This window comes from Leguminivora glycinivorella, chromosome 2 (assembly GCF_023078275.1).
Source record: "Leguminivora glycinivorella isolate SPB_JAAS2020 chromosome 2, LegGlyc_1.1, whole genome shotgun sequence".
Classification (NCBI taxonomy): domain Eukaryota; kingdom Metazoa; phylum Arthropoda; class Insecta; order Lepidoptera; family Tortricidae; genus Leguminivora; species Leguminivora glycinivorella.
In genome coordinates, this window is record NC_062972.1 from 432,075 (window position 1) to 456,969 (window position 24,895).

Genomic DNA, 24,895 nt, shown 5'->3' on the forward strand with positions numbered 1-24,895 from the left:
ATGTAAGATTAATTTCTATTTACAAATGTATTCAATTATTTTCATTATATCGTATATTGTGTGGACTGCGTGCTTACTAAATACTACATTTAAAGTATGATTTAGTAGATTATAAAGAAATGTTGGTCACTTCATAATGATTTCAGTTTATACAGGTCAGCGCTGCATTTGTATAAATAGGTACATGTAGATAATTAATTTAAATACGGTTGTACTCACGTTATTATATCGCTATTGCTGCGACATGTTTCGGGCCAATTCGGAGGCCCCTCTTCAGGCATATAGGAGTTCACGCGACGGCTAAACTCCGCAGACTAACCGCGCCGCTCGCCGCTCCGCCCACTGCGCGCGCGCTGATAGGATTGGCCCGAAACATGTCGCAGCAATAGCGATATAATAACGTGAGTACAACCGTATTTAAATTAATTATTTGAATATGTCTCACGAAAGTTTAACGTGTATGTACATGTAGCTTATAGATTCGGGCACCATAGAACCATGTCAAAGTAACGTTATAAATAAGTGCGTAAGGAATCTCTGTATCTCAATTTAATTTGAAATGGTTCTATGATGGCTTTTTCTTTCTTCGAATCTATGGTGTATAATCGAAGAAAGGCGTTTTTTCGTGGCCCCTGGGAAAGACCCTTTTACAAACGTATTGTGGCTGCCTAGGGAAAACACTATACCTATTTCAATTCGTTCGGTTGACGCTATCTTATGAGATTAGTTATTTATATTTTGTATGTTTTTGCAAAAAAAAACTGTACTTCCCATACACTTTTTGTACTGAGATTTTTGTATGAATTTGCTAGAATTAACAAGGAAGTATATTGTCGGCGCTCGTCTCTAATCTCATATCGTAGGAGCTAAGTTAAGTGTGTAGATATTATTGACGCATTTACATCGACGCGCCGCAGCGCCCGACATGTTTATTTAATTTAGTTATTGTAATATGACGCGAACAATTATATAATAAAAATTGATAAACTCTAAAATTTGTCTTTATTCTGAATGTGATCTGAATTCTAAACACCCCAGGGTTAAAGGCGATGTAGACGGACCTCAACTTCTATAGCTGGGCACTCACTAGCGAGCCGTAATTGTTGCTGTTTTGCGTGCGTAGCCGAATGCACAAACGCTCACGAAACGAAACGCTCGTAGATATCTATCGCTCTTGCTCATTGGTGCGACGAGCCAGACTACCTATCGCGGCGTTTTGTTTTCGTTTCGCATCGAAGAAATGCCATTCGGCTACGGGGTCTGATGTATCTTTCTCGTGCACACTAGAAACTAGAACCTTGTTACTGTATCTATTAGGTCAGCTCGCAGAATGAGTACGCTCGGGGAAATGGATCCGACGACGTCACGATCTTGCACTGTAACACGCGTACACACTAGCAAGTACTAATAGGACTTCGTTCAAGTATGTTACGGTTACGACTCGCTAGCGAGTACGTGGCTAGTGGAAGGTGCAAGTCAGCTGCTAGGTCAACGTGCAGTTGCAATCTGTATCTAGGCCAAGACAACTGTCGTTTATTGACAAAGTTGGAGCGGCCAACCATTTAATACCTAGCTAGGTTCGGATTGTGATCGCACGGATATACATGGAGAGGATATTCTAACTCTGATACAACATAGATCGTGCCATTCACAAAGATGCCTTGGTTCATATTTTCAGACCATTTAGGCTTCGATTTGTCAAATTCTCACATCTTGAATGACAAGTTCTATTTATTCCATTTACATACTGAAAAAATAAAACCACTGCATAATGTATCATATCTATTTATTAATATACGAATTTTATACATACTTATTTGTCATAAAACATTTTATAGTTGTGATAGAAGTGTCAAATCAATGGGTAACATAGTATTATTAGTAATTCTTCCAGTCATGAAATACGAATGTCGTGGTCTTCGCCACATTCCCAGCAACGAATTGTTTATATTCTTTTAGTTTCATCGAGCTAACTTTGCACAGATAATATATAGTAATAGAGTGCAGAAATGAAATTACAAATGATTATTTATAGACATTGATACACTTTATCACGTCGAAATCGGTGCAGAGTTTTAGACGTTTATTGTAACTCTTAAGTTGTCGTTTTTATAATTTTATAATTATTATATTACCGTCAATCGTTTTGTTTTGCAATAAATTGATAAAATATCAAATATTAGTTCAGGTTCAATATGTTAGAAAACATAATATAACCTATAGAAAATGAACTATACAAGTGAACATAAGACTTATTGCTAAAGGTGGGTCTAGCGGCGAACTACACTGGACGGGCCGTATTGCTTCATCTATATGTACCTACTTTAACCACGTATTACGTTGTTTACATAGCATTTATGTAGTTACAATACTTTTTTGTTTTGTTGAAGTTTATTGTAGTACTATTCATTAGGCGGGTCTACACTACACATGGCAAGCGGGTGCGTCTATAATAGCTATTTGTCGCGCGAGGATATCGCTCCGAGACGTCGCTAGCCATGTATTTGCCTATTTATAAGTTCACTATGCGTGTCTATTACAAAGTCGTATCGTCGATAAGATCGTGAAAGGCGTGTGCACCGGTCTATTTTATTTAGTGTTCGTGCAGTGTAGGGATTCAAGTATTCGATAAGGCTTAGAAATATTTAAATTAGAGGAGAAGGGATATTAAAGTCACGTACTGTTTAAATTTGAAAAGGCGCTAGTGAGCAACCGTCATCTATGGGATATAATCCTTCAAAATTTAGTTGGAACTTCGTGAAATATAGCGTTAGCCTAAGACACGAATTTTACAATCGTACACGATGAGTCTGCAGGTGACGCGGCGCAGGCGCACAGCACGGCGCGGGCAGCGCGCGTGTGGTCTAGTCGTGCTGCGGCGGAGGCGGCGGGGGCGGCGCGAGGTAGGGCGGGTGCGGGGGCGGCGCGCCGTGCGGGGGGGGCGCGCCCCACGGCGGCGGCGTGTAGCCCGCGCCCCGCCAGCACCCCCCGCCCCCGCCCGGAGGACCCATGCCGGGCGGAGGGATGCCCATCATACCTGGGGAAAGGATACTATAGTATGAATTTTCTGAGATGCATTTTTCGGTTTTGCTCTAATCTGTTAAACAAAGGCCTTTGTTTCTATTATTCGCCGCGGTTAGCTCCCGTTTCCACAGCACGTGCTAAAGTCTCATTGCAGTGTAGTTAAAAAGCAACTATCATGATAGCGATAAGGTTCAAATCCATAAAAAGCCCTTTCGGAGATAACACGTTTTGTCATCTTCAAAAAAAGTTACCTGCACACTGCAAACTGTTTAATAAATTTGAACCTTATTGCTATCATGATAGTTGCTTTTTAACTGCACTGAGACTTTAGCACCTGCTGTGGAAACGGGAGCTAACCGCGGCGAATAATAGAAACAAAGGCCTTTGTTTAACAGATTAGGGCAAAACCGAAAAGTTCATCTCAGAAAATTCATACTATAATTCAACTTCTGCTCCGTTTCGATTCTACATCAAAATTGTACGGTCGAACACCGGCCCCGGTTACCCGTAAAAAGGTCCTCGGGTGTTTCATACAGATTATTAGAGCACCTTAGTACGAACAGAGACATTAAATAAATGTCGTATACAAAAAAAAATGACCGAGGCCTTCTAATAATAGTAACCAATATTTTCTATGAAAATAATTTAATTTGTTCATAGAGTATCAACAGAGACGTTATAAGGATAACGGCTCGAACAAATATACGCGAACAGATTCAAACGTGTGAGCAGGACGTTGACAAAAAAAAGAAAACTTTGCCTTCCCGAAAAAGAGACGAAAATAAAGTAACCCTATTTAATAAAAAAGAGACAATGGCAGTTGAAGGAACTAGTAGCCGAACCAAATATAATAAATGAAACCGAAGCGCATCGTCTCCGATAGCTAGGTCACCTTGAGAGAATGGGAGAAAATCGGGCAGCCAAACAGACCTATTTGGGGAGACCGTATCGAATAGACGCCGTCCTGCCGGTCACCCAACGTTGGGCGGATAGTGGAGGTAGACCTCCGCGAGCTCGGCGTCGGCGAAACCTGGCGCGATACCACACAAGACCGAGCAAGGTGGCGCGCTCTTGTGTTGGAGGCCTAATAAAATCATTCTGGGTTATCGCGCCAGCCAAGTAGTATTCAATAACGAGCGGTAAATATTCTAGCTATCTACCAACCACATTAAAAAAAGAATAATCTATTCAGTATTTTCTATCAATAAGGAAACCCAACAATAGGATAAACATAAGATACTGGTCCCACCACGAGCTAGTAAGCTATGAGCTATCGGCTATAAAAACGAACAAAAAATAATCACTCCCGTGTAAATAAAAGAGACACGGCGATAATGATAACTCACCGTTGGGCGTGTAACTTTAAACATCGCCGTGTCTCTTTTATTTACACGGGAGTGATTATTTTTTGTTCGTTTTTATAGCCGATAGCTCATAGTTTCCCTAACTCGCGGTGGGACCAGTGCCTAACGTCATAATAAAACTTCCATACGATTACTGCATCGAAATAATTAATCAAACGAAGGGGTTTTTCAATCTCCGAGTATATTTACCATTTACAAACAAAATATCGTCAGTTCATAACCAAAACTTACAACCATATCTACAGTACAACAAAGTTGATTAGTTTGATTTGTATTCAATTTATATTTGCAATAACGACGAGAGTAACTGTGACAAAAATACAAAGTATAAACTGTATGAGGAAATAAAATGAAGATAATAGTTACCAGGGGGTGGCGGCGGCGGCGCCATGTGCTGCATGGGGCCGGGCCCGGGGCCCATCTTATCACCCTGCGGACAAACGTTCACTCACGATTAAAAACGGATATAAAATACAAGACGGAAAACTTAAGGTCATAATGCAAAGACATCAAAATATTTTGAAATACATTTATGGAGTTTTTGACATCATATCAATCAATAATAAAGGAGTTACCTTTAGAAAAAATAATCGAAATCATAATAATTCTGTAAAGCAAGAATATCACAATGAAAGACTAATATGCATACACTTAATTTTTTAATTTATTTATTCATCTATTCATTCACAATTTTAATATATCTAGTACGTCGTTACCTACATTTATTTAGTTACTTTTGTGATAATCATTATTATTGGAGACCGGAAGCGATTTGCACATTTATCGACGTTCGAGCGGAATGTCGCCATAATTTGTAATATTTTGAGGAACCCACTGTTACCGGACAACGCCTTTCTCTCTTTTTCATTCAATCCGTTTCGGTGACAATTTCGCTATATGCTATTCTAACATGATGTAAAGAAATGTGCAAGTCAGAGACAGTAGAAATAATAATGAAGAGTACCTGGTGGTGCTGCGGCGGCGGCGGCGGCGGGAAGGCGGGCGGCAGCCCCGGCGGCGGCGGCTGGCTGCCGGCGCCTGCCGACACACGCATATATATATATACTCGGCCCACGTATTTATAACCACCTACCTAAAAGTATCAGGGATGCACCTTCCTTCCATAGCTTTAAGAGTAGATTAAAACAGTGGCTACTAAAATAAACATTTTATGATATTGACGACTATTTATCCAATGAAATTGTTGACATACCTTACCTATTGTACCTAAATACATAAATTAAGTATGTAATAACTCAATATTAATGTATGAAATTTCTATAATATCAGTGTCAATTAAAGAAGAACATGTATGTACTCGTACCTACTAGTAAGAATCACATAAGTTAAAATCGTGTTATTTACGGGGTATATAGCGTGTTATTTTATATGCCTAATACTATTGATGTTTTAAATAAGTTAAATTTTACTTAACGATTGACATGTAACATAATGTTACCAATAAATTTTCATTTTCATTATAGTAGAGGCTGCTGTACCCATGGGGCCAACGGTTGGACCAACCCAGCCAACCCTTGGTAAAACCTCAAGCCAAAGTGAGAAGGCCAAGCGTGTAGAGGGCTACTTGGCCGTATGTTGGCAGTTGGCGCTAGCGCTGGCCGGCCAACTGATTGGTGTCGGTTTTATGTCCACACATCAAAGGATCTTGGCGCCAATGGCCAATTGCGTTCACACGTTGGCGCCTCATTCAGTTTGTCGTCAGCCGTCAGAGGACAGTAGTGAAAGATTTACAAAAATAATAAGTTTATCTATGCCAATGGTAGTGTTGATTCTAGGAAATACAATATCCTCGCAAATGTTTAATGCATTGCCCAAAAAAGATAAATGTGCTTATCAGAATATTAAAAAAAAATGTTAATATTTCAGATAATTTAATTTTATCACGAGATTATTATTTATTAATTATATTTTGCTGACAACGTCCATCTTTTATGAAGGGCTAATGCCCAAGTGATCGGTTGACCAATGTGTAAACTTGGCCAAGGGGGTGCTCCAAGGGTCGGCTCAACCGTTGGCCCCATGTGTACAGCGGCCGATGTAAGATCAATCGCAGGAGTCACAGTAATCATGTTATAGTTGTAGCAGTATATAGTACATAGTACCCACCCAGCCACGGCGCGGCGTGCGGCGGCGGGTAGGCGGCGGGCGGCGGCGGCAGCGACGCGGGGAGGGGGCCTGGGGAGGGGGGGCGCCAAACCGTTACATACTTCCGTAAGGAAAATAGAAAAGGTTAACATATGGACTTTACGTGCTCGTCACTGATAACTGCAGCACGTATACTGTTGCTTTTTGCACATTTTTACATAAACTTTATATGAGAAGTCTTTAACAATCCTCTCGAATTTCACATAGTTTATAAGCGATTCTCAACCATCGATCCAGCGATCGTATCGTTTACCTTGCGGCGGCGGAGCCATGAGAGCGCGCGCGGGCGGCGCGTGGTGGAACAGGCCGCCGCCGAAGCGCCGCGCGTTGTTGTTGTTGTTGGCGCCGGAGTTGGTGTTGTTGTTGGCGCCGGGCGGAGGCGCCTCGCCCAGCTCCGCCATCAGGGACATGTACTCCTCGTCGATCTTAGCCTGGAAGTAAACATACAATTCAATATTATGGTACTCGTTCAATCCTCAAAAAGAATGTTGTCAATGTCAGTTACGCTTTCGAAAAGACAACACATCAGACTTCCAAGACATTTTGCGTACTCCAAAGTTTACATTGAAGTGTTTTACACACGAAGCATACGACAGCTAACGCCATAGCTTGTCGGGACTAGCCGGTCTCGTCTCGCGGGTGCACACTCACCTTGTTGGGCATGGAGGTGGGCGTGTGCCCGGGCCTCCTGGCCCTGCAGTCCCGCGCGATGTGTCCGGCGCCGCCACAGGCGGAGCACACGACAGCGGAGGTGACGTTGGGCTTGTCAGGGCACAGCCAGGTCTTGTGGTCGAGCGCGGAGCAGTTGGCGCAGCGCGGCTGGTCGGACTCGCGCAGGGTGCCGTTGAGCTGCGCCAGCTCGCGGAGCTGCATGCGCCGCAGGTCGTTCTGACCTTCGGGGACCTGCCGAAAAAGTACTCATTACAAACTGTACGGATTGACAATTGAAGAAGTCTGAATTCAACGGACTACATATTTCTCCACAGTGACATTAACACTTGACACTGACAATTCTGTGCTTATTTCTGGGTTGATAAGCAACATTTTTTCCTTACAAATTTCCTTGTTGAACAGGCAACAAACAGCAAAGAGTCAGTGTCGATATGTCAGTATTGTGAACTAGACCACTGGAAACTCCATAGAATGAAATAGCTAATATTTGAAATGCTTCATCCATAAGGTAATTTGACTCGCCTCCACGCCCTGTCGAATGACTTCTTTGATCTTGTCGAGCGCCTTCTTGACGCACTCCGCGCTGGCCGCCGTGATGTACGCGTGCAGGGGCTCATCTTCACCAGGTAGGGGCTGGCCATCCTTCCTGCCAACCTGCGAAGCACAAATATTGTAAGTGCGTTTTCGCATTATCCGATCCGATATCGGATGTCGGAGGGATTTCAAAGGAAAAAATCAAAGATGGAGGATTAAATGTATGGGATATCGGTCCGACATCCGATATCAGATCAGATAATGTGAAAACGCACTAACCGTGTAGACGTTGAACAGCCATTGTGCTCCGACCAAGATTAGCGCTACGACAGTGTTCAACGTCGGAAGTTTAATGTAGCGTGGCTTTCACGGCTGCGTTCAAAAGTAACAAGGTTTAATTCGAAAATTTATTTCGGCACAAGAAAATACATAGTCCTGATGGCTGACATTCAAAGAATTCTTAAACCTCATTGTAACAACAGACGGACTATGTTACCTTGCCGTCCGTGACTGATCCTTTGCTCCTGATGATGTTCTTGACCCTGTTTCTTTCTAAACAGCCTTCAAAGTGGTTATCCCACGAGCCCCATGAAATAAACCTTCTGTTCAAAATTCTACCTATAATTCTACCTACCTAACCATATATATTTAAAAGATATGTTTCCCCTCCCCGCGCGCCTCGCCCCGCCCGCGCGGCCCTCTAACTAGTTGTTGACACCTGACAGACTGTTATAAGGCATGTGCGAGAACGGTTGTGCTTCCTTGGTGAATTGTGGGCCCCGGCCAGTCCTGCCTGCGGTTCCTGACTCCCGGAGAGAAGGTTAGTGCATGTCTTGGACCACCTTGACACATTTTTTTTTATTTGCCCCCTCTTGTCCGTTCATAAACACCTTCCAATGACACACGGTCTATTTTACCTTGCCCTCCTTAACTGATCCTTTGCCTCTAATGATGATCTTGGCACCGGTTTCCTTCTCCATGGCCTTGAGCGTGTTCCCGCGGGGCCCGATCAGGAGCCCCACGAAGTTGATGTCGGGGTGCTGCTCTTGCGGGATCATCACTTTGTCGTGCACGCGGATCACTGGTGGCCTACGAAATACACAGAATAAGATTATTGCTTTACAACTTTATATTTAAATCGGCTTTGTTTTTTTCGTCCGAAATGACAGTGTTGGTTAGGAATAAAATTAAGGACATTCGGTCTTTAGAAAAGATGTAAAGACTTTCACGCAATTTTTGGACCATGGAACATGAAATCATGGTACGCGTCGATCGTCCTCCTGGTGCGGTACTCTTGTAGTCCGGAGGGGGCGGTGTCATACTGACGACTTGCTCCTCCTCGAGTCCGCCGGACTCGCGGTGCCATACTCACTTGTAGTCCGGAGGGGGCTTGAAGTCCGGGTTGATGGTCTGCATCCTGGTGACGAGCCTGTGCCGCTCCTCCTCGAGTTTCCGCCGGGTGCGGTACTCGCGCGTGTTCAGCCGCTTGCCGTCCGTGGAGTAGATCGGCTCGGGGGACGGAGACCTGAGGGGCAGCTCAATGTAGCGGCCTTCGTGGGCTCACGCAGCCACAAGTGCACACAGATTTCAAACACCTATTAAAGGCTATATTTATAAATTTACTTTTAAGATTACGAGATAATATGTACATAAGAGTTGAAGTCATAGGATTCTCCTAAAAGGTTTTTCAGAGTTTTCATTCGTATTCTATATGAGAACTGTTTTAAAAGATTGATTCTTGATATTACCTACTTATTTAATCTATGTGCACCCGTGAACAACGCGTGAGTTTGGCCATAAATCTAAAAAAAACAATAACTCTATGAATGTGCGATAAATGTCAAGTCAGCTAAAAATTATTAAAATTCATAGAGTAAAAGTTAACGCAAAGACATTTAGCGCACACTATTATGAGGACCGGACTGTCTAAATAGCCGACTAAAAGGTTTCAGGGTTTAAAGTCAGACCAAACTCTACTCATAAGGGCAAAAATGTGCGTCAAAATGAAGCTACGTAAAAATCCAGCGACAATCCGCATTTTTTTTTATTTGTCAACTTTAATCCGCGAGTGTGATCCCACCTTAAACCCCGCCTACACTACCCTACACTCGCCCTAACGCCCTGAGAAAGAATAGATTAGCAACCTGCAAATAATCATTATTTTTATTAGCCCTGAAAATAATTGGATTAGGGTTATTGATTAATTTCCTGTGGCTGAAAAGAACCGTTATTATTAACCGCGGTTCGGGACCTGCAACATGACAAGCCATTAGGTTGCCTTCAGGCCAGCTGTGTAATGTTATAACTGTCATCGTTTCGGCCCGTGGAAGGTGCGGGAACACACATCCTTTAAAAATACAATTTTGTTAATACATTGACGGCGCCACCTCTCGTCCAGAGTCGGTATTATTATGTTTTGTAGTTTGAGCCACCTCCTGATTGGAAATAGGTCATAAGGTCTGCTTGGGAGTAGATTTCATGAGACTATTACAGGACACATTTACAAGTGGAATGTTTGTTCCTTGGTCTGAATCAAAATAAAATGAATAGTTTAGGTATTAGTTGAAATGGGGATTCTAAACTTATCAACAGCGTTTTTAAAGTGATCTGTTCTTTACAGCGTGAAACAGTAAAATAACTTTTTATACCTAAATGAGTATTTTCGTTGAATATGGGAATATTAATTATCAGTATTATCACGATAGCGGGCGTCGTTGTCTAACTGTCCTGTAAAACAGAGTGGCTGGTTCATTAATTCAATTTAAGGATTTTAATAAATTATATTATTTGTCATTACATTATAAGTGAAGGCGGAGATGAGACGAAACCCGTATATAATTTCGACTTTTCGTATTAGCTTATTGCTGTAAAATTAATTTAACATACGAGGTGCGGTCCAAATGTCTCCGGCCCGACAAATATGGCGGAAGAGTTTAAAAAAAGTATGGATATCATTGTGTTCGTCATTTATTCCACTTTTTTGGTGTATAGTTTCTTTAGATGTCTGTTGGCTATAGGTTTTTTTACGGTGTTTAGTGCTAGGTTAGTGCCCAAACTTGTATCGTGCTTACAGCGAGATGAGTGAAAAACCGTGAGTTCATGAAACTTGAGACCAGCATAGACACCGCGTAGCGAGTTTTATGAATGCAATTGCTACTGTAGATGAAACCATGGTTATGTAAGACGATACTCTGTACAAAAGAAAATTAATGGAGTGACAACGTCATGGTGAAAAGGCGCCTAGAACAACCTCTGTCACAAAATGCACGAAAAAAGATAAAGGCTACGGTATTCTAGGGTTGTCACGAAATTCTAACGATTTACATAAAAGAAGGGTAGACTACGGTAAATAGCAGATGCTACGCAATATTTTTTGTCCAATTACGATAGCAGATTATGCAGAATAGTCTTTAAAAACTTAGCAGAGGCACAAGGGCATCTCCGCGACAATTTCCCCGTTCACGCTGCTTCATTTTACAAGGTTGCTATGACGAAATGTGTCTTCAAAAATATTCGGCACCTACCTTATATTCGAGACGTGACCCCAAGTGATTATTATTTGTTCTAAAAACTTAAGGTAGACTGAAATAGAAAAAAAAATCTTCGTTTGACGAAGTGACCCGTGCGGTTTAGGGCGATTTTGAGGACAAAAATCTTTATTATTTTTATTAGGTGATGGAGAAGCTTATAAAGAGATTTGAAAAGTGCGTTGTGACAGAGGAAGACTATATTAAAAAATTAAAATAAAATTGTAAAGATATGTAAGCCCTTTCTTTTTTAGGCCGGAAACTTTTGGACCGCACCTCGTATATTAAGATATTAGGTCTGTAGTAGTGACTGTCTAGAAAATATAGAAATGAATTTAGCAGTCTATATACAATACTAAACTAGACACAGCAAATCTTATGACAGAAAAACTCAGTGCATACTAAGGGTGGCCGTGAGCCGACCAAAAATAGCTCGTTAGTATGAAACGCTTACGCGTCGTCGTCGCTGACCGCTTGCGTGCGCTTGTTCACACTAACGAGCGATTTTTGGTCGGCGAAAACGATGCCGCGTCGATACGTTTGGGGAGACCTTAAGGTGAGTGCTTGCTGTATCCCGCTCAATAGTTTGTGACGAAACTGCAACTCAGCTCCGCCTTCAAAGCACACAGTAATAGATACGTTAAACCTCTCGCGCCGGCTCGTGCTGACGTCACGGCCAGCGGCCAGCGGCCAGCAGCCAGTTACCTCTCGTCGATGTTGGCCGGGATGCCGAGGTCGCCGGAGCGCAGCTTGCGCGACACCTCCTCGATCTGCAGCTGCACTGCAAGGGAAGGGATTAGCCCGAGCGAGCAACCGACGCATTAGAACACGAATACACCCCGCACCCCACCCGCACTTACCCAACTTACAACTACGGATTTACACGTGCTATATTATTGCTGAAATTAAACGAATTTTGATGCGAATCGGTTAGGGTTAGTGATATACTTTAGGGAAAAGAGTCCAGCCAGTTATTGCATGAAATTTCAACTTTCTGACATAAAGCAATACCTATTTTTAGGGTGGATCCTTTTCACCAATTTATGTCCAAATGTAAATAAAATTAAATAAATGTCGCGGTTGAAATGTGAACCTGGCGTAAATTTTGTGTAATCCGAAAATAGTAAATACATCAGAAACTAGTAGTTTATAAGTCATAATAATCAAAAAGTAACAGGGTGGCATTTAATTAGACTTCATAAAAAATAAACAAATTAATTATAAAACTGTCTTCAGTTTCAAAGTTCATTTATCAATATATCAATACAGTGGAAAAAGAGTTCAATTCAATTTTTAGCCATGATATATGAAAACTGACGACAATTTAACTTAATAATCAAATACAAGCCAATACATTTTGCACGTGACTCAGTTTTTGTATGCTGTTTATTTTTATATTAGGATCACTTTAGATTAGGAATTCAGTAGGTAATTAAAACTGAATCATGTGCTTTTCAAATATGAAACGATATTTCAGCCCAGTCATTTTTTCACTATTTTAGAATTCATATGATAGAGCTAGCTTTATTTTTTTCAAAAATGTCTGACAGAGTTGACTCTCTCGGTTTAAGATTTGGTGGCATATTGCATAAACATTAAAAAAAATAGAAATTATGAGCCCTGATATACACAATTATAATTTAGTAAATTGATTCTGGAGCAAAATAGCCACGGTATGGGTGCCGCAAGACGGGCGAGGATCTGGCAGGCCCGGCGGAGACGGCGGGACGAGCTGCGCGTGTGTCAGCGACTGGCGACTCGCTCATAACTGGGGCCAGTGGAAATCGAAGGTCTTTGCCCGGCAGTGGGACACAATATAGGCTTTAAATAATGATAAGAATAACGATTCCAATAAACTGATTCTAATTAGGTATTTAATTAAATGAATTATACAGTAGAGATGGCTATTCGTAGCTCTAATATCTCACTACAAAAAATACTCGACCGGCAATTGCCTTTTTCAGTCAATACTAACATTTTGTAAAAAATAGATTACAGCCCGGTTGAAAGACGCGACAACACACGCGGACAGTAGTATAGTATAAATAAGCAGGAGGCTCGATAAAGAGGCGGTACTCACGCAGATACTGCTCCTCCTGCTGCGGGGTGAGCGTGGAGGGCAGCGCGGTGGGCAGGCCGGGGATGAAGGTCTTGTCGTGCGCGCCGCCCGTCCAGCGCGTGCGCCGCCGCCGCGCGCGCCGCTCCGCCGCCGTCTCGCCCGGCGGCCCTGCGCAGTGCGCAGTGCGCACACACGAGTGAGCGAGGCTAACTCCGATCTAGACGTGCCTACATAGCCTTGTGGACTAAATCAGCGGTCGACCAACACTTTTCACGAAAAAACGCTAAATTCAAATTTTCTATGGAACGATAAACCTACCATTTTTTTTTTCAAATTTGCCGCCCTTTTTTGAGTGACAAGATTTGCTTGACCGTCTCTAGCTTTGATTGAATGTTTATTTGCATCAAATAAGCACACTTATACAGGTTTTAATCGCCAAACCGCTGCTCCCATGCCCGAGCCTCCAACTTGCGATTCCTTAAGCTGCCCAAAAATCAAAAACCTGAACTTGTACACGACTTGAGGCTGAGTATATTTTGATTCTCTTTGCTTACCATCGTATAATTCGTCTGTGAAAAGCAAAGAATTAAATCATAAAATCAATAAAAAAATAATTTCCAAGTTTTAGCCTCACGCCTTTCAACATTTATTATATAGCACTAAGCATTCGGTGTTTTTAGTCTAATATTCTTAGTTTGTAAGGAAGACATTGCATGTACGCAATTCATATTCACATACATAGCTTTGACATGTAGTGAACATGGAAATTTTCACATGCCCTGTGGCAGAGCATATTAAGGATCTCCAATGTAAACACTTTATAACATCTACTGTAACGCACCATATGTTCTTGTGAATAAACTTTCATTCATTCATTCATTCACTCACGTCGCGTGTCCTGCACGACGCGTGTCCGCGGCACGGCAACAATATTCTCGCGGACAATAGTTGCCAAACTTTTTTTTATACATTCCTACCATGGAGAACGGTCATAGTATAGCAGGCAGAGACTAACGGAGACCTACTAGTGTGACTGTGACACTGACACCAATACAATATACATGCATGTGTCACCTTGTCCGTCGTCCTGGTCGTCGTCGGGGTGGTAGTCCTGCGGCGGCTGCTTGTCGCGGTAGCGGCCCTCGGAGCGCGCCTGCAGCTGCTCCAGCTTCTGCTGCACGGAGGTGGGCGGCGGGATGGCCGTGGCGGCCGACAGCGCCGCCGCCGCCGCCGCGGCCGGCTGCACCGGCGCCGCCATGCGGCGCTGCGCCACGAATGTCTGCAAAACGGTGTTCAACACATTCAACGGTGCACTACTCCAGAAACCGATCGTTATCTATAGCCGTTATCTTGTATAGACCACCCGCCTGGCAGGTTATCGGCATCCGAGCGATATTCAGGAGCACCCACCGGGCGGGTTCCGGGCACTGAATGTTTTAAAACTACATTGACATTGGCAGTATGTGTGCACCCGGCTATAGAAATTAAATACTAAATTGTATTATCATCAGAGGTCAGACAGGGTGAGATATTTAATTTGCATTATGCCTTATGAAATATTATAAGGAAATTGCTCACCCTTTCCATGATCTATCTATCATCAAAATGAAAACCGACTCTTACCAAAAATTTGTGAAAAAAGGATATTGGATTCTTGTCTTCACTTTGAGTTTGAGTATCAGGAAAATATTATAACTCCAAGTAAAAATAAATATCTGTTTATTTCATTTTATCAGAAGTTTTAAGTGCATTGAAATTCTGTTAAAATTTGTGAACATGAGGATATTAGTTTATTAAAAGTCACAAGGTATAAGGAAGTAGCAAGGTGAGCTTACCATGTAGTTGACATACTTCTAAAAATCAATGTTATTGTTTAAAACCGTGTTTATTAGATTCACACATTGCATTGACTTCACATAAAACTTTAACATGTTTGGTTACCTGGCATTCAATTTGATTATGCTGAAAATATTAAATACTATATTTGACAATGCATTTACATTTCTTTGTATATTACCTAACCACAAAATTAAAATTTTGAAAAACCCCCGACTGCGACATAGTAGACCAATTTTCATGAAACATGGAGAAGAACACTCCCGACTAACTCAGCTTTCAGACAAAAAAGACTAAATCTAAATCGGTTCATCCGTTCGGGAGCTACCATGCCACAGACAGACAGACAAAAAGACAGACAGACAGACAGACAGATGACGTCAAACTTATAACATTGTTTGACATTCATCATGTGATCGTTTTCGTATCATTTTTGCGTTGGGGGTTAAAAACAGATGACACAGACAGGTTTTATTTCTTCTGCTACAAAATGCAATAAGGTAATTACCTAGGCCACCAAATAATACGAACCTGTGCAACAGCAGCCGCGGCTAGAATGGCGGCATGTGCTGCAGGGTTGGCCACACCGTTGCCGGCCACTGCCCGTGCAGTCGCCTTCGTTGTGGTGCCCACCATCTGGTCCAGGAGGGCTATGGTTCCATCCCTGTAAACAAAAACATTACCAGTTCAATTCTTGCTCTTGGAAATGTGACCAGGCCTAACTTAATTTATTAAATTTCTACAATCAGCCTACAAAAAATTATATTATCAAATAAAATTGGATTAAAAGTAGAGTACCTATATGAGCATTTTAATTTCTCTACTTGATTTTTTTTTAATTTATTTAAAGACTAATTTTATTTATTTCAAGGAGTAAGACAGTCCCTAACAATAGTGCAATACTAACCTGTCTTTGGACTTCCGTCCCCTACTGTGACTCCGGCTTCGACTCCGACGTTTCTCCTTATGTCTGTCGCGGCTGCGCCCCCGCTCCTCTTTGTCTCTAAAACATAAACACGTTCAAGTTTATAAAAATAAGTCTAACCGTTCCTTCAACATACTTAAGACCTTGTCTTGGTCGTTCTTCGTAAAATACCATGTATAAGTTGAAACACAAACATTAGGAACATATGCCCTGAATTTTCTCCTCACCTCTTAGAGCGGTGGCGGTCCCTATCCCGGTCCCGCCCGCGGTCTCTATCGCGGTCACGGTCCCGATCTTTATCCCTGTCACGCTCTCGTTCGCGGTCCCGGTCTCGACCCTTCTCCCTGTCACGTTCCTTGTGCCGCTCGCGGTCGCGAGATCGGGAACGGCTCCTATCGCGATGCCGAGAACTCATTATGTTTTTACTTTATCACTACACAAAGTTAACCTAATTCACTATCACGATCCCACTTGTACTGTCCTCATTTACTTGAAACTACTCTCTGGACTTACGCACTGTAACCACTGACAAAGCAGTAGTTGCATAAAATATGCCTTGGAAAACAAGTCAATCAACAACGAATGTGAAATTTAGTAAAAGGTAAAATGGCGACGTTGGAGCTGTCCGAGCTGTCAATTCTTTTATTTTTTTCGATGTCATGCTACGACCTCTAAGTTTTTAGCCGAATGATAATGAAACAAAGATGAAAATATCATGAAATAAAACTATGGAAACGGATTAAATCGCGGTAACCGAAGACAATATTAAAGTTGAAAATAATTAATAGGGAGGAAAATATTATATTTAAGTACACTTAAACCAATAAATAACAATACAAAAAAGTCAACTAGAACCGTGTATCCTCAACAAAAATTTACGGGTATCGTATCCTAATTTAGAGCTATTATCGACGCTTATGATTCTTTTTAACCTTCTTGGGACCTAACCGCCGAGTACAAGATTCTAACTGGGAATTAGTTAGTAGGACTAATCTGGGAACAAACGTTCAGCTTCAGCTGTTTGATTCAAATGCAACGTACGATGCCAGCGCATTGACCTCAAATCGTGTAGTCACAACCGCGGGGAGCCTAAAATGCCATTTTTGTTGCAAGGGGTCAGACTTTTCACTTACGTCGTCCTACTTCTATGGAACGATCTCAGGAATTGTGTAGGCAGTGCCTTTCAGCCAAGAATAAAATCCTCCATCATTGTTGCAGTCAAGTGTGCACGTTTTATTAGAGATAGAGATTTAGGTATTTGCTTCGAAGTACAGCCCTAGTGGGGTATTGCAATAATAAATCATCATATTTCTATTATAAAAATTATGTAAGATAATGGTCATTATTTCATTACTACCACTTTCAGATAACAACCAAATTTTATCAAAGACTAGGAAAAAAAAACTAATTTAGTGCTTCCTCAATATATTTTAAAGAACAAAATACATTTCTTACAACTTTTAACAGTTCAATCATACCAAAATTACAATTTTGAACAATGTTTTATTTTTACTATTGCTAATACAATCATGTCCTTACAAAATCAAAGAGAAAGTTGTTACAGAACACTAACATTTACAGCTTAGAGCTTACATAAAACTCAATTCACAATTGCAGTCGATTATTAAAATTAGATTGCACCAGCTTCACTATCATTAGCCTTCATGGGAAACTAAATGTGTGAAACTGCTAGCAATTAATTTTAATTTTAAAATAGTTGAACACAACATTTGTCCAGAGTAAAAAATGTTCCATGAATGAACAGAAAGATAAACTTAATTACTAATACAATCATATTTCAAATCTTCTTAATGCTAATTAATCCTATTCTTATGCTATTTAGTCCGGAACAAGAGTTCTAAGTAGTCACTCCACTGTCCACATCACTAGTTGTAAAGTTTAATGTTGAGATGAGCTTTCACAATGTTGACTTCAGGTCCGGTCTTGTCAAATGCAGCAGTATGAACTTTTATTATGAGTAAGTACCTGGAAAAGGAAAATGTTTGTGTTACTTTTGGAAGGAGAATGATACAAAATACAAAACAATTTGATGGATTATTCTGTAATAATATAGAACCTATTGATTATTTTATAACATTTAATATGATATGGGCAACAAGGGGCTAGTATAATAAAATACTATGCATACCCACTTGGGTACTACACTTGACAAATTAACCACATTATCAAAATACTTCTTACCTATAATTAAACGGGGGCTCCAGGTCCACCTTTCTTGCCGATGAGAGATTTGTGTATATGAGGAATGACACCACCACCAGCAATGGTCGCTTTGATGAGACTGTCCAACTCCTCGTCTCCTCTGATGGCCAGTTGTAAATGCCGGGGGGTGATACGCTTCACCTTCAGATCTTTAGAAGCATTCCCTGCCAACTCCAACACCTAAGCAACAACACAAAGAAAAATTACAACAATGTAATCTAGATGGTCAAAGTGTAAAACTAGGCTTTCCTTATTTACACAGAAAGTGTAGTTAATCATTTAATTACCCCTTATACATACAGTCACCAGATAAAGATCTTTACTTCAAAGTTATTAAAATGTTTAATGCTGTTGCCAAACAGTATCAAAACATTTCCCGCCAAAATTGATGAGGTTAGAATATTGACAATGTCAACAAAAAAATTTGTATGTAAATGTTTTGAAATGTAACCCATATAAAAATAAAGTAAAAAAGGATATTATCACGTTCCCTGTGTAACCGACAACCAGCAATTGACTCCTCACGTGCATTTTTATTTTTTTGTAAATTAACTCGGAACTGTATTATAGTGTTATATTTATACACAAATACATCTTTTATGACGACCGTTTTCCCTATTTTCCCATTTTTCCGAGTGACCCACATGTGATGCACACACGTATAGGCTTCTAAACTAGTGCCCACAATGTGATGCATGCACGTACTATCTCATTGCTGAGTGCATCACTCCTATATTTATATACATATTTTTAAGTAATTTGACGTTCTTTTTGTTTATATATGTGGCCTACGTTTATTTAAGCCATTTTTTTTAAGGAAGAAAGTTTCACAAAAGTTTGATTGGTATATGAATGCCTAGTCAATTGTCAGAAGTGTTTGGTAAGACGGATGATAATCATGAAATACTCTTCAAAACTAAATGCGATTAGTAAATTTTTTCCATGTACCTACTTATGAATAAAAATAGATAATTTTAGAGGGAGTGATAGAAAAGATCATAGACGAATGGGAGCAAATTGATGGTTCTAACATTTCTGGTGATAGGGCCTGTATCGTCCTTGGACTATTGATGACATAAAATACTTTATTAATCGTGATTATCTTGAAGATTCCAGAATGGAACAATTGGAGATTACGTGGCTTTGCAAAAACTTACTAAGACATAGCCTGAACCAGGTTTGCCGCCTCTAGTTCAAAATGCAAAATGTGTACTGCCAGCACCAAATTTGACGTCTGACAACCGACAATCTGGAGCTTTATATAGTTGAATCCTTGCATCACAGTTTACGAATTTATTTGATTAGTCTTTTGTTTTCAATATAACGTGACATTTATGCAAATAATTAATATTGTTTAGTTATTTAAAATAAAAAGATATTTTTTTATAAACAGCCATCACCTGGCAACATTATGAAAATGTCCTCCGGACGCACGTGTTTTCTGTCAAAGTTTTCGTACCCAATATGTGCACGCAAATAAAAAACATCTAGCTCACACGTGCAATTTTTGGCGATGCCTTATGTTCACGAGGGGTCGTGCATCACCCATGATGCATGCACGTATCATGTACACCCTAAAATGCTACACATATGATACATGCACAGGGAACGTGTTATGCATGGGTTTTCCAGACAGTTCTGTATAATAATTACGCTTTAGCGCTAGCCGCCATATTGACAAGAGGCGTCGCGTAGGTTTATAGCTTACCTCGGCGGTCAAGTATTCCAGGATGGCTGCAGAATATACAGCGGCGGTGGCTCCGACACGACCATGGCTTGTTGTCCTATTTTTAAGATGTCTATGAATTCTTCCGACGGGGAACTGAAAATACAAGTCATTCTAAATTCCTATTGATTCCTCACTACAAAACGAATCGCCGCCATACTAAAAAGATCATGCGTATTATTCAATATTGAAAAATATTTTGTCATACCGAGTTTACCTCTAATTTAATGCTTAAAAATCACCAAATTAATTAAAAGATCTATTGAACATACCTGAAGACCAGCCCTCGCTGATCTGGATACTGCTTTCGCCTTGGCTTTACCAGAATCTTTACCCGCTTTACCACCAGCCTAAAAATCACGAAAAAAACCATTAAATTAAGAGCTATCGAACTGAAACTTCGCCAGTAGTGAGATAGCACCATTATCCACTGAATTACACAACAAAATCACCACAATGTTAACATATTTTCACGAAATCTTGCAAAACTCACCATTTTGAAACGTGTAACACAATCACCACAACCGAGAGCAACCAACACAGGAAGGCGCCAAATCGACTAATAACGGAAAAAGAAAGATGGCAGCGCTGACTAGCGATGCGCTCAGTGTAGCCAACCACACGTAACCGGATGTGGCGCAACTACCAAACATGTTCGTTCAGAAATTGGTACAAGTGTATAAGATATCATTTTGTTCGTCAAATATTATTAAATTTTATAACAAATCATATAACTCTTAACATTTATATCAGGATATCAGGAAGCATACTATTCATAACGGTGGGACATTTTTTTATTTAAAGCTTATGTTTACAAACAATTAAAACATATTTTTTGTGTGGGTTGGTATCCCTGCGTAACTCCGTCGTTTGAGTTTTGGTGGGAAATAAAATGGCGGGCGGATGGAGAAATTGCCTTGCAATAAAATAAAAAATAAAACAAGTATGTGTTCTTTCGTACTACAAATGCTTGATAGGACACGTAAAAACTCAAATAATACCAATAACCGCAGAATTGATGTTTGTAACCTGAGGAATTAAAGCACCCACCTAGCAACATAGCAGTACTTGGCAGTACCTTTTTTACGTTATTTGCTTTCTTAGATAGATTTTCAGATAAGGTATATCTATGCATTTTTTTTCCATAGCAAAATGGTTCTTATTTTCATTGCTTAAGGAACTTTCAGGTGTGGAACACCACATAATAGATACTGTCAGTCCCACAGCAACAAAAGTATGTTGGTTAGCACTGGTTAGCACTAGCAGGTGCCTATTTTTAACACGCTTTTATTAGGTCGTCGTGTATGTAACTATGTATGTAATGGAATCTAAGGAAGCTAATTTAACCATCTTCCAGGAGTCGTAGCGTAATGAAAATTGGCAGCTATATGTAGTTCCGATGACAATACAATAATATGGTACTGTTGAGCTGATCTGATGATGGAGTCGGAAGATATGAACTGGAACTACATGATGGAACATCGTATCATAGCTGTTTTTGGGTTTCTTAGAAAAGTCTTGTAATGAACTTTGACTACGATTAGGTTTCAAGGTCTGATGATGGAGCCGGAAGATATGAACTGGAACTACATGATGGAACATCGTATCATAGCTGTTTTTGGGCTTCTTAGGAAAGTCTTGTAATGAACTTTGACTACAATTAGGTTTCAAGGTCTGATGATGGAGCCGGAAGATATGAGCTGGAACTACATGATGGAACATCGTATCATAGCTGTTTTTGGGTTTCTTAGAAAAGTCTTGTAATGAACTTTGACTACGATTAGGTTTCAAGGTCTGATGATGGAGCCGGAAGATATGAACTGGAACTACATGATGGAACATCGTATCATAGCTGTTTTTGGGCTTCTTAGGAAAGTCTTGTAATGAACTTTGACTACAATTAGGTTTCAAGGTCTGATGATGGAGCCGGAAGATATGAGCTGGAACTACATGATGGAACATCGTATCATAGCTGTTTTTGGGCTTCTTAGAAAAGTCTTGTAATGAACTTTGACTACGATTAGGTTTCAAGGTCTGATGATCGAGCCGGAAGATATGAACTGGAACTACATGATGGAACATCGTATCATAGCTGTTTTTGGGCTTCTTAGAAAAGTCTTGTAATGAACTTTGACTACGATTAGGTTTCAAGGTCTGATGATGGAGCCGGAAGATATGAACTGGAACTACATGATGGAACATCGTATCATAGCTGTTTTTGGGCTTCTTAGAAAAGTCTTGTAATGAACTATGACTACGATTAGGTTTCAAGGCCTGATGATGGTGCCGGAAGATAAGAACAGAAAAAAGGGGGGGGGGCTCGAGGGGGAAGCATGAAAGAAAGATCAACGTAGTATTTAAAATAAGTTGGGTTAAGGTTTTCTTGTGATCCTTAAGAGTAAAGAAAAGGGGGGCTCGGGGGGCGCATGAAAGGAAGATCAACGTAGTATTTAGAATAAGTTGGGTTAGCGTTTTCTTGTGACCTTTAAGAGTAAACAAAGGGGGGCTCGGGGGGCGAAGCCCCCCGCATGAAAGAAAGATCAACGTAGTATTTAAGATAAGTTGGGTTAGCGTTTTCTTGTGACCTTTAAGATCAAACAAAGGGGGGCTCGGGGGGCGAAGCCCCCCACATAAAAGAAAAATAAACGTTGTATTTAAAATAAGTTGGGTTAGGGTTTTCTTGTTACCCTTAAGAGTAACAAAAAGGGGGGCTCGGGGGGCGAAGCCCCCCGCATAAAAGAAAGACTAACGTAGTATATAAAATTAGTTGGGTTAGCGTTTTCTTGTGACCTTTCAGAGCAAACAAAGGGGGGCTCGGGGGCGAAGCCCCCGCATAAAAGAAAGATCAACGTTGTATTTAAAATAAGTTGGGTTAAGGTTTTCTTGTGATCCTTAAGAGTAAAGAAAAGGGGGCTCGGGGGCGAAGCCCCCGCATGAAAGAAAGATCAACGTAGTATCTAGAATAAGATGGGTTAGCGTTTTCTTGTGACCTTTAAGAGCAAACAAAGGGGGGCTCGGGGGGCGAAGCCCCCCGCATAAAAGAAAGATAAACGTTGTATTTAAAATAAGTTGGGTTAAGGTTTTCTTGTGATCCTTAAGAGTAAAGAAAAGGGGGCTCGGGGGCGAAGCCCCCCGCATGAAAGAAAGATCAACGTAGTATTTAAGATAAGTTGGGTTAGCGTTTTCTTGTGACCTTTAAGATCAAACAAAGGGGGGCTCGGGGGGCGAAGCCCCCCACATAAAAGAAAAATAAACGTTGTATTTAAAATAAGTTGGGTTAGGGTTTTCTTGTTACCCTTAAGAGTAACAAAAAGGGGGCTCGGGGGGCGAAGCCCCCGCATAAAAGAAAGACTAACGTAGTATATAAAATTAGTTGGGTTAGCGTTTTCTTGTGACCTTTCAGAGCAAACAAAGGGGGGCTCGGGGGGCGAAGCCCCCCGCATAAAAGAAAGATCAACGTTGTATTTAAAATAAGTTGGGTTAAGGTTTTCTTGTGATCCTTAAGAGTAAAGAAAAGGGGGCTCGGGGGCGAAGCCCCCGCATGAAAGAAAGATCAACGTAGTATCTAGAATAAGATGGGTTAGCGTTTTCTTGTGACCTTTAAGAGCAAACAAAGGGGGGCTCGGGGGGCGAAGCCCCCGCATAAAATAAAGATAAACGTTGTATTTAAAATAAGTTGGGTTAAGGTTTTCTTGTGATCCTTAAGAGTAAAGAAAAGGGGGGCTCGGGGGGCGCATGAAAGGAAGATCAACGTAGTATTTAGAATAAGTTGGGTTAGCGTTTTCTTGTGACCTTTAAGAGTAAACAAAGGGGGGCTCGGGGGGCGAAGCCCCCGCATGAAAGAAAGATCAACGTAGTATTTAAGATAAGTTGGGTTAGCGTTTTCTTGTGACCTTTAAGATCAAACAAAGGGGGCTCGGGGGCGAAGCCCCCACATAAAAGAAAAATAAACGTTGTATTTAAAATAAGTTGGGTTAGGGTTTTCTTGTTACCCTTAAGAGTAACAAAAAGGGGGCTCGGGGGCGAAGCCCCCGCATAAAAGAAAGACTAACGTAGTATATAAAATTAGTTGGGTTAGCGTTTTCTTGTGACCTTTCAGAGCAAACAAAGGGGGCTCGGGGGCGAAGCCCCCGCATAAAAGAAAGATCAACGTTGTATTTAAAATAAGTTGGGTTAAGGTTTTCTTGTGATCCTTAAGAGTAAAGAAAAGGGGGCTCGGGGGCGAAGCCCCCGCATGAAAGAAAGATCAACGTAGTATCTAGAATAAGATGGGTTAGCGTTTTCTTGTGACCTTTAAGAGCAAACAAAGGGGGGCTCGGGGGCGAAGCCCCCCGCATAAAAGAAAGATAAACGTTGTATTTAAAATAAGTTGGGTTAAGGTTTTCTTGTGATCCTTAAGAGTAAAGAAAAGGGGGCTCGGGGGCGAAGCCCCCGCATGAAAGAAAGATCAACGTAGTATTTAGAATAAGTTGGGTTAGCGTTTTCTTGTGACCTTTAAGAGCAAACAAAGGGGGCTCGGGGGCGAAGCCCCCGCATAAAAGAAAGATCAACGTTGTATTTAAAATAAGTTGGGTTAGCGTTTTCTTGTGACCTTTAAGAGCAAACAAAGGGGGGCTCGGGGGGCGAAGCCCCCCGCATAAAAGAAAGATTAACGTAGTATTTAAAATAAGTTGGGTTAGCGTTTTCTTGTGACCTTTCAGAGCAAACAAAGGGGGCTCGGGGGCGAAGCCCCCGCATAAAAGAAAGATCAACGTTGTATTTAAAATAAGTTGGGTTAAGGTTTTCTTGTGATCCTTAAGAGTAAAGAAAAGGGGGGCCCGGGGGCGGAGCCCCCCGCAT

The 24,895-nt window shown here is 41.0% G+C and overlaps 2 protein-coding genes across 2 annotated transcripts; both read right to left on the reverse strand.

Annotated features, from left to right (window-relative positions):
- Positions 1-1,769: 1,769 nt before the first annotated feature.
- Positions 1,770-16,729, reverse strand: LOC125234626 (splicing factor 1-like). The gene is made up of 17 exons (XM_048140956.1): positions 16,335-16,729; positions 16,090-16,185; positions 15,714-15,846; positions 15,288-15,308; positions 15,182-15,199; positions 14,421-14,625; positions 13,368-13,514; positions 11,993-12,068; positions 9,133-9,285; positions 8,678-8,849; positions 7,749-7,880; positions 7,206-7,457; positions 6,808-6,985; positions 6,516-6,584; positions 5,353-5,426; positions 4,755-4,818; positions 1,770-3,037 (listed from the first exon to the last, which is right to left on the reverse strand). Exons 1-17 carry the CDS (start codon positions 16,520-16,522, stop codon positions 2,865-2,867), a joined length of 2,151 nt encoding a protein of 716 aa, XP_047996913.1. The 5' UTR covers positions 16,523-16,729; the 3' UTR covers positions 1,770-2,864.
- Positions 16,730-17,515: 786 nt separating this feature from the next.
- LOC125236725 (histone H2A.V) lies at positions 17,516-20,657 on the reverse strand. Its single transcript, XM_048143648.1, has 5 exons — positions 20,550-20,657; positions 20,329-20,406; positions 20,039-20,152; positions 18,310-18,510; positions 17,516-18,093 (listed from the first exon to the last, which is right to left on the reverse strand). The coding sequence occupies exons 1-4, from the start codon at positions 20,550-20,552 to the stop codon at positions 18,316-18,318; spliced, it is 390 nt and encodes a 129-aa protein (XP_047999605.1). The 5' UTR covers positions 20,553-20,657; the 3' UTR covers positions 17,516-18,093; positions 18,310-18,315.
- Positions 20,658-24,895: the final 4,238 nt, after the last annotated feature.

Coding starts and splice junctions, on each gene's coding strand:
- LOC125234626 (XM_048140956.1), bottom strand. CDS start 16,522: ATGAGTTCTCGGCATCGCGATAGGAGCCGTTCCCGATCTCGCGACCGC. Junction 6,986..7,205: donor CCACCTCCATGCCCAACAAG/GTGAGTGTGCAC, acceptor GTTTACTTCCAG/GCTAAGATCGACGAGGAGTA. Junction 6,585..6,807: donor CATGGCTCCGCCGCCGCAAG/GTAAACGATACG, acceptor CCCCCTCCCCAG/GCCCCCTCCCCGCGTCGCTG.
- LOC125236725 (XM_048143648.1), bottom strand. Junction 20,153..20,328: donor CAGCGAGGGCTGGTCTTCAG/GTATGTTCAATA, acceptor TTGTATTTTCAG/TTCCCCGTCGGAAGAATTCA. Junction 18,511..20,038: donor TGGAATACTTGACCGCCGAG/GTAAGCTATAAA, acceptor GTTGTTGCTTAG/GTGTTGGAGTTGGCAGGGAA.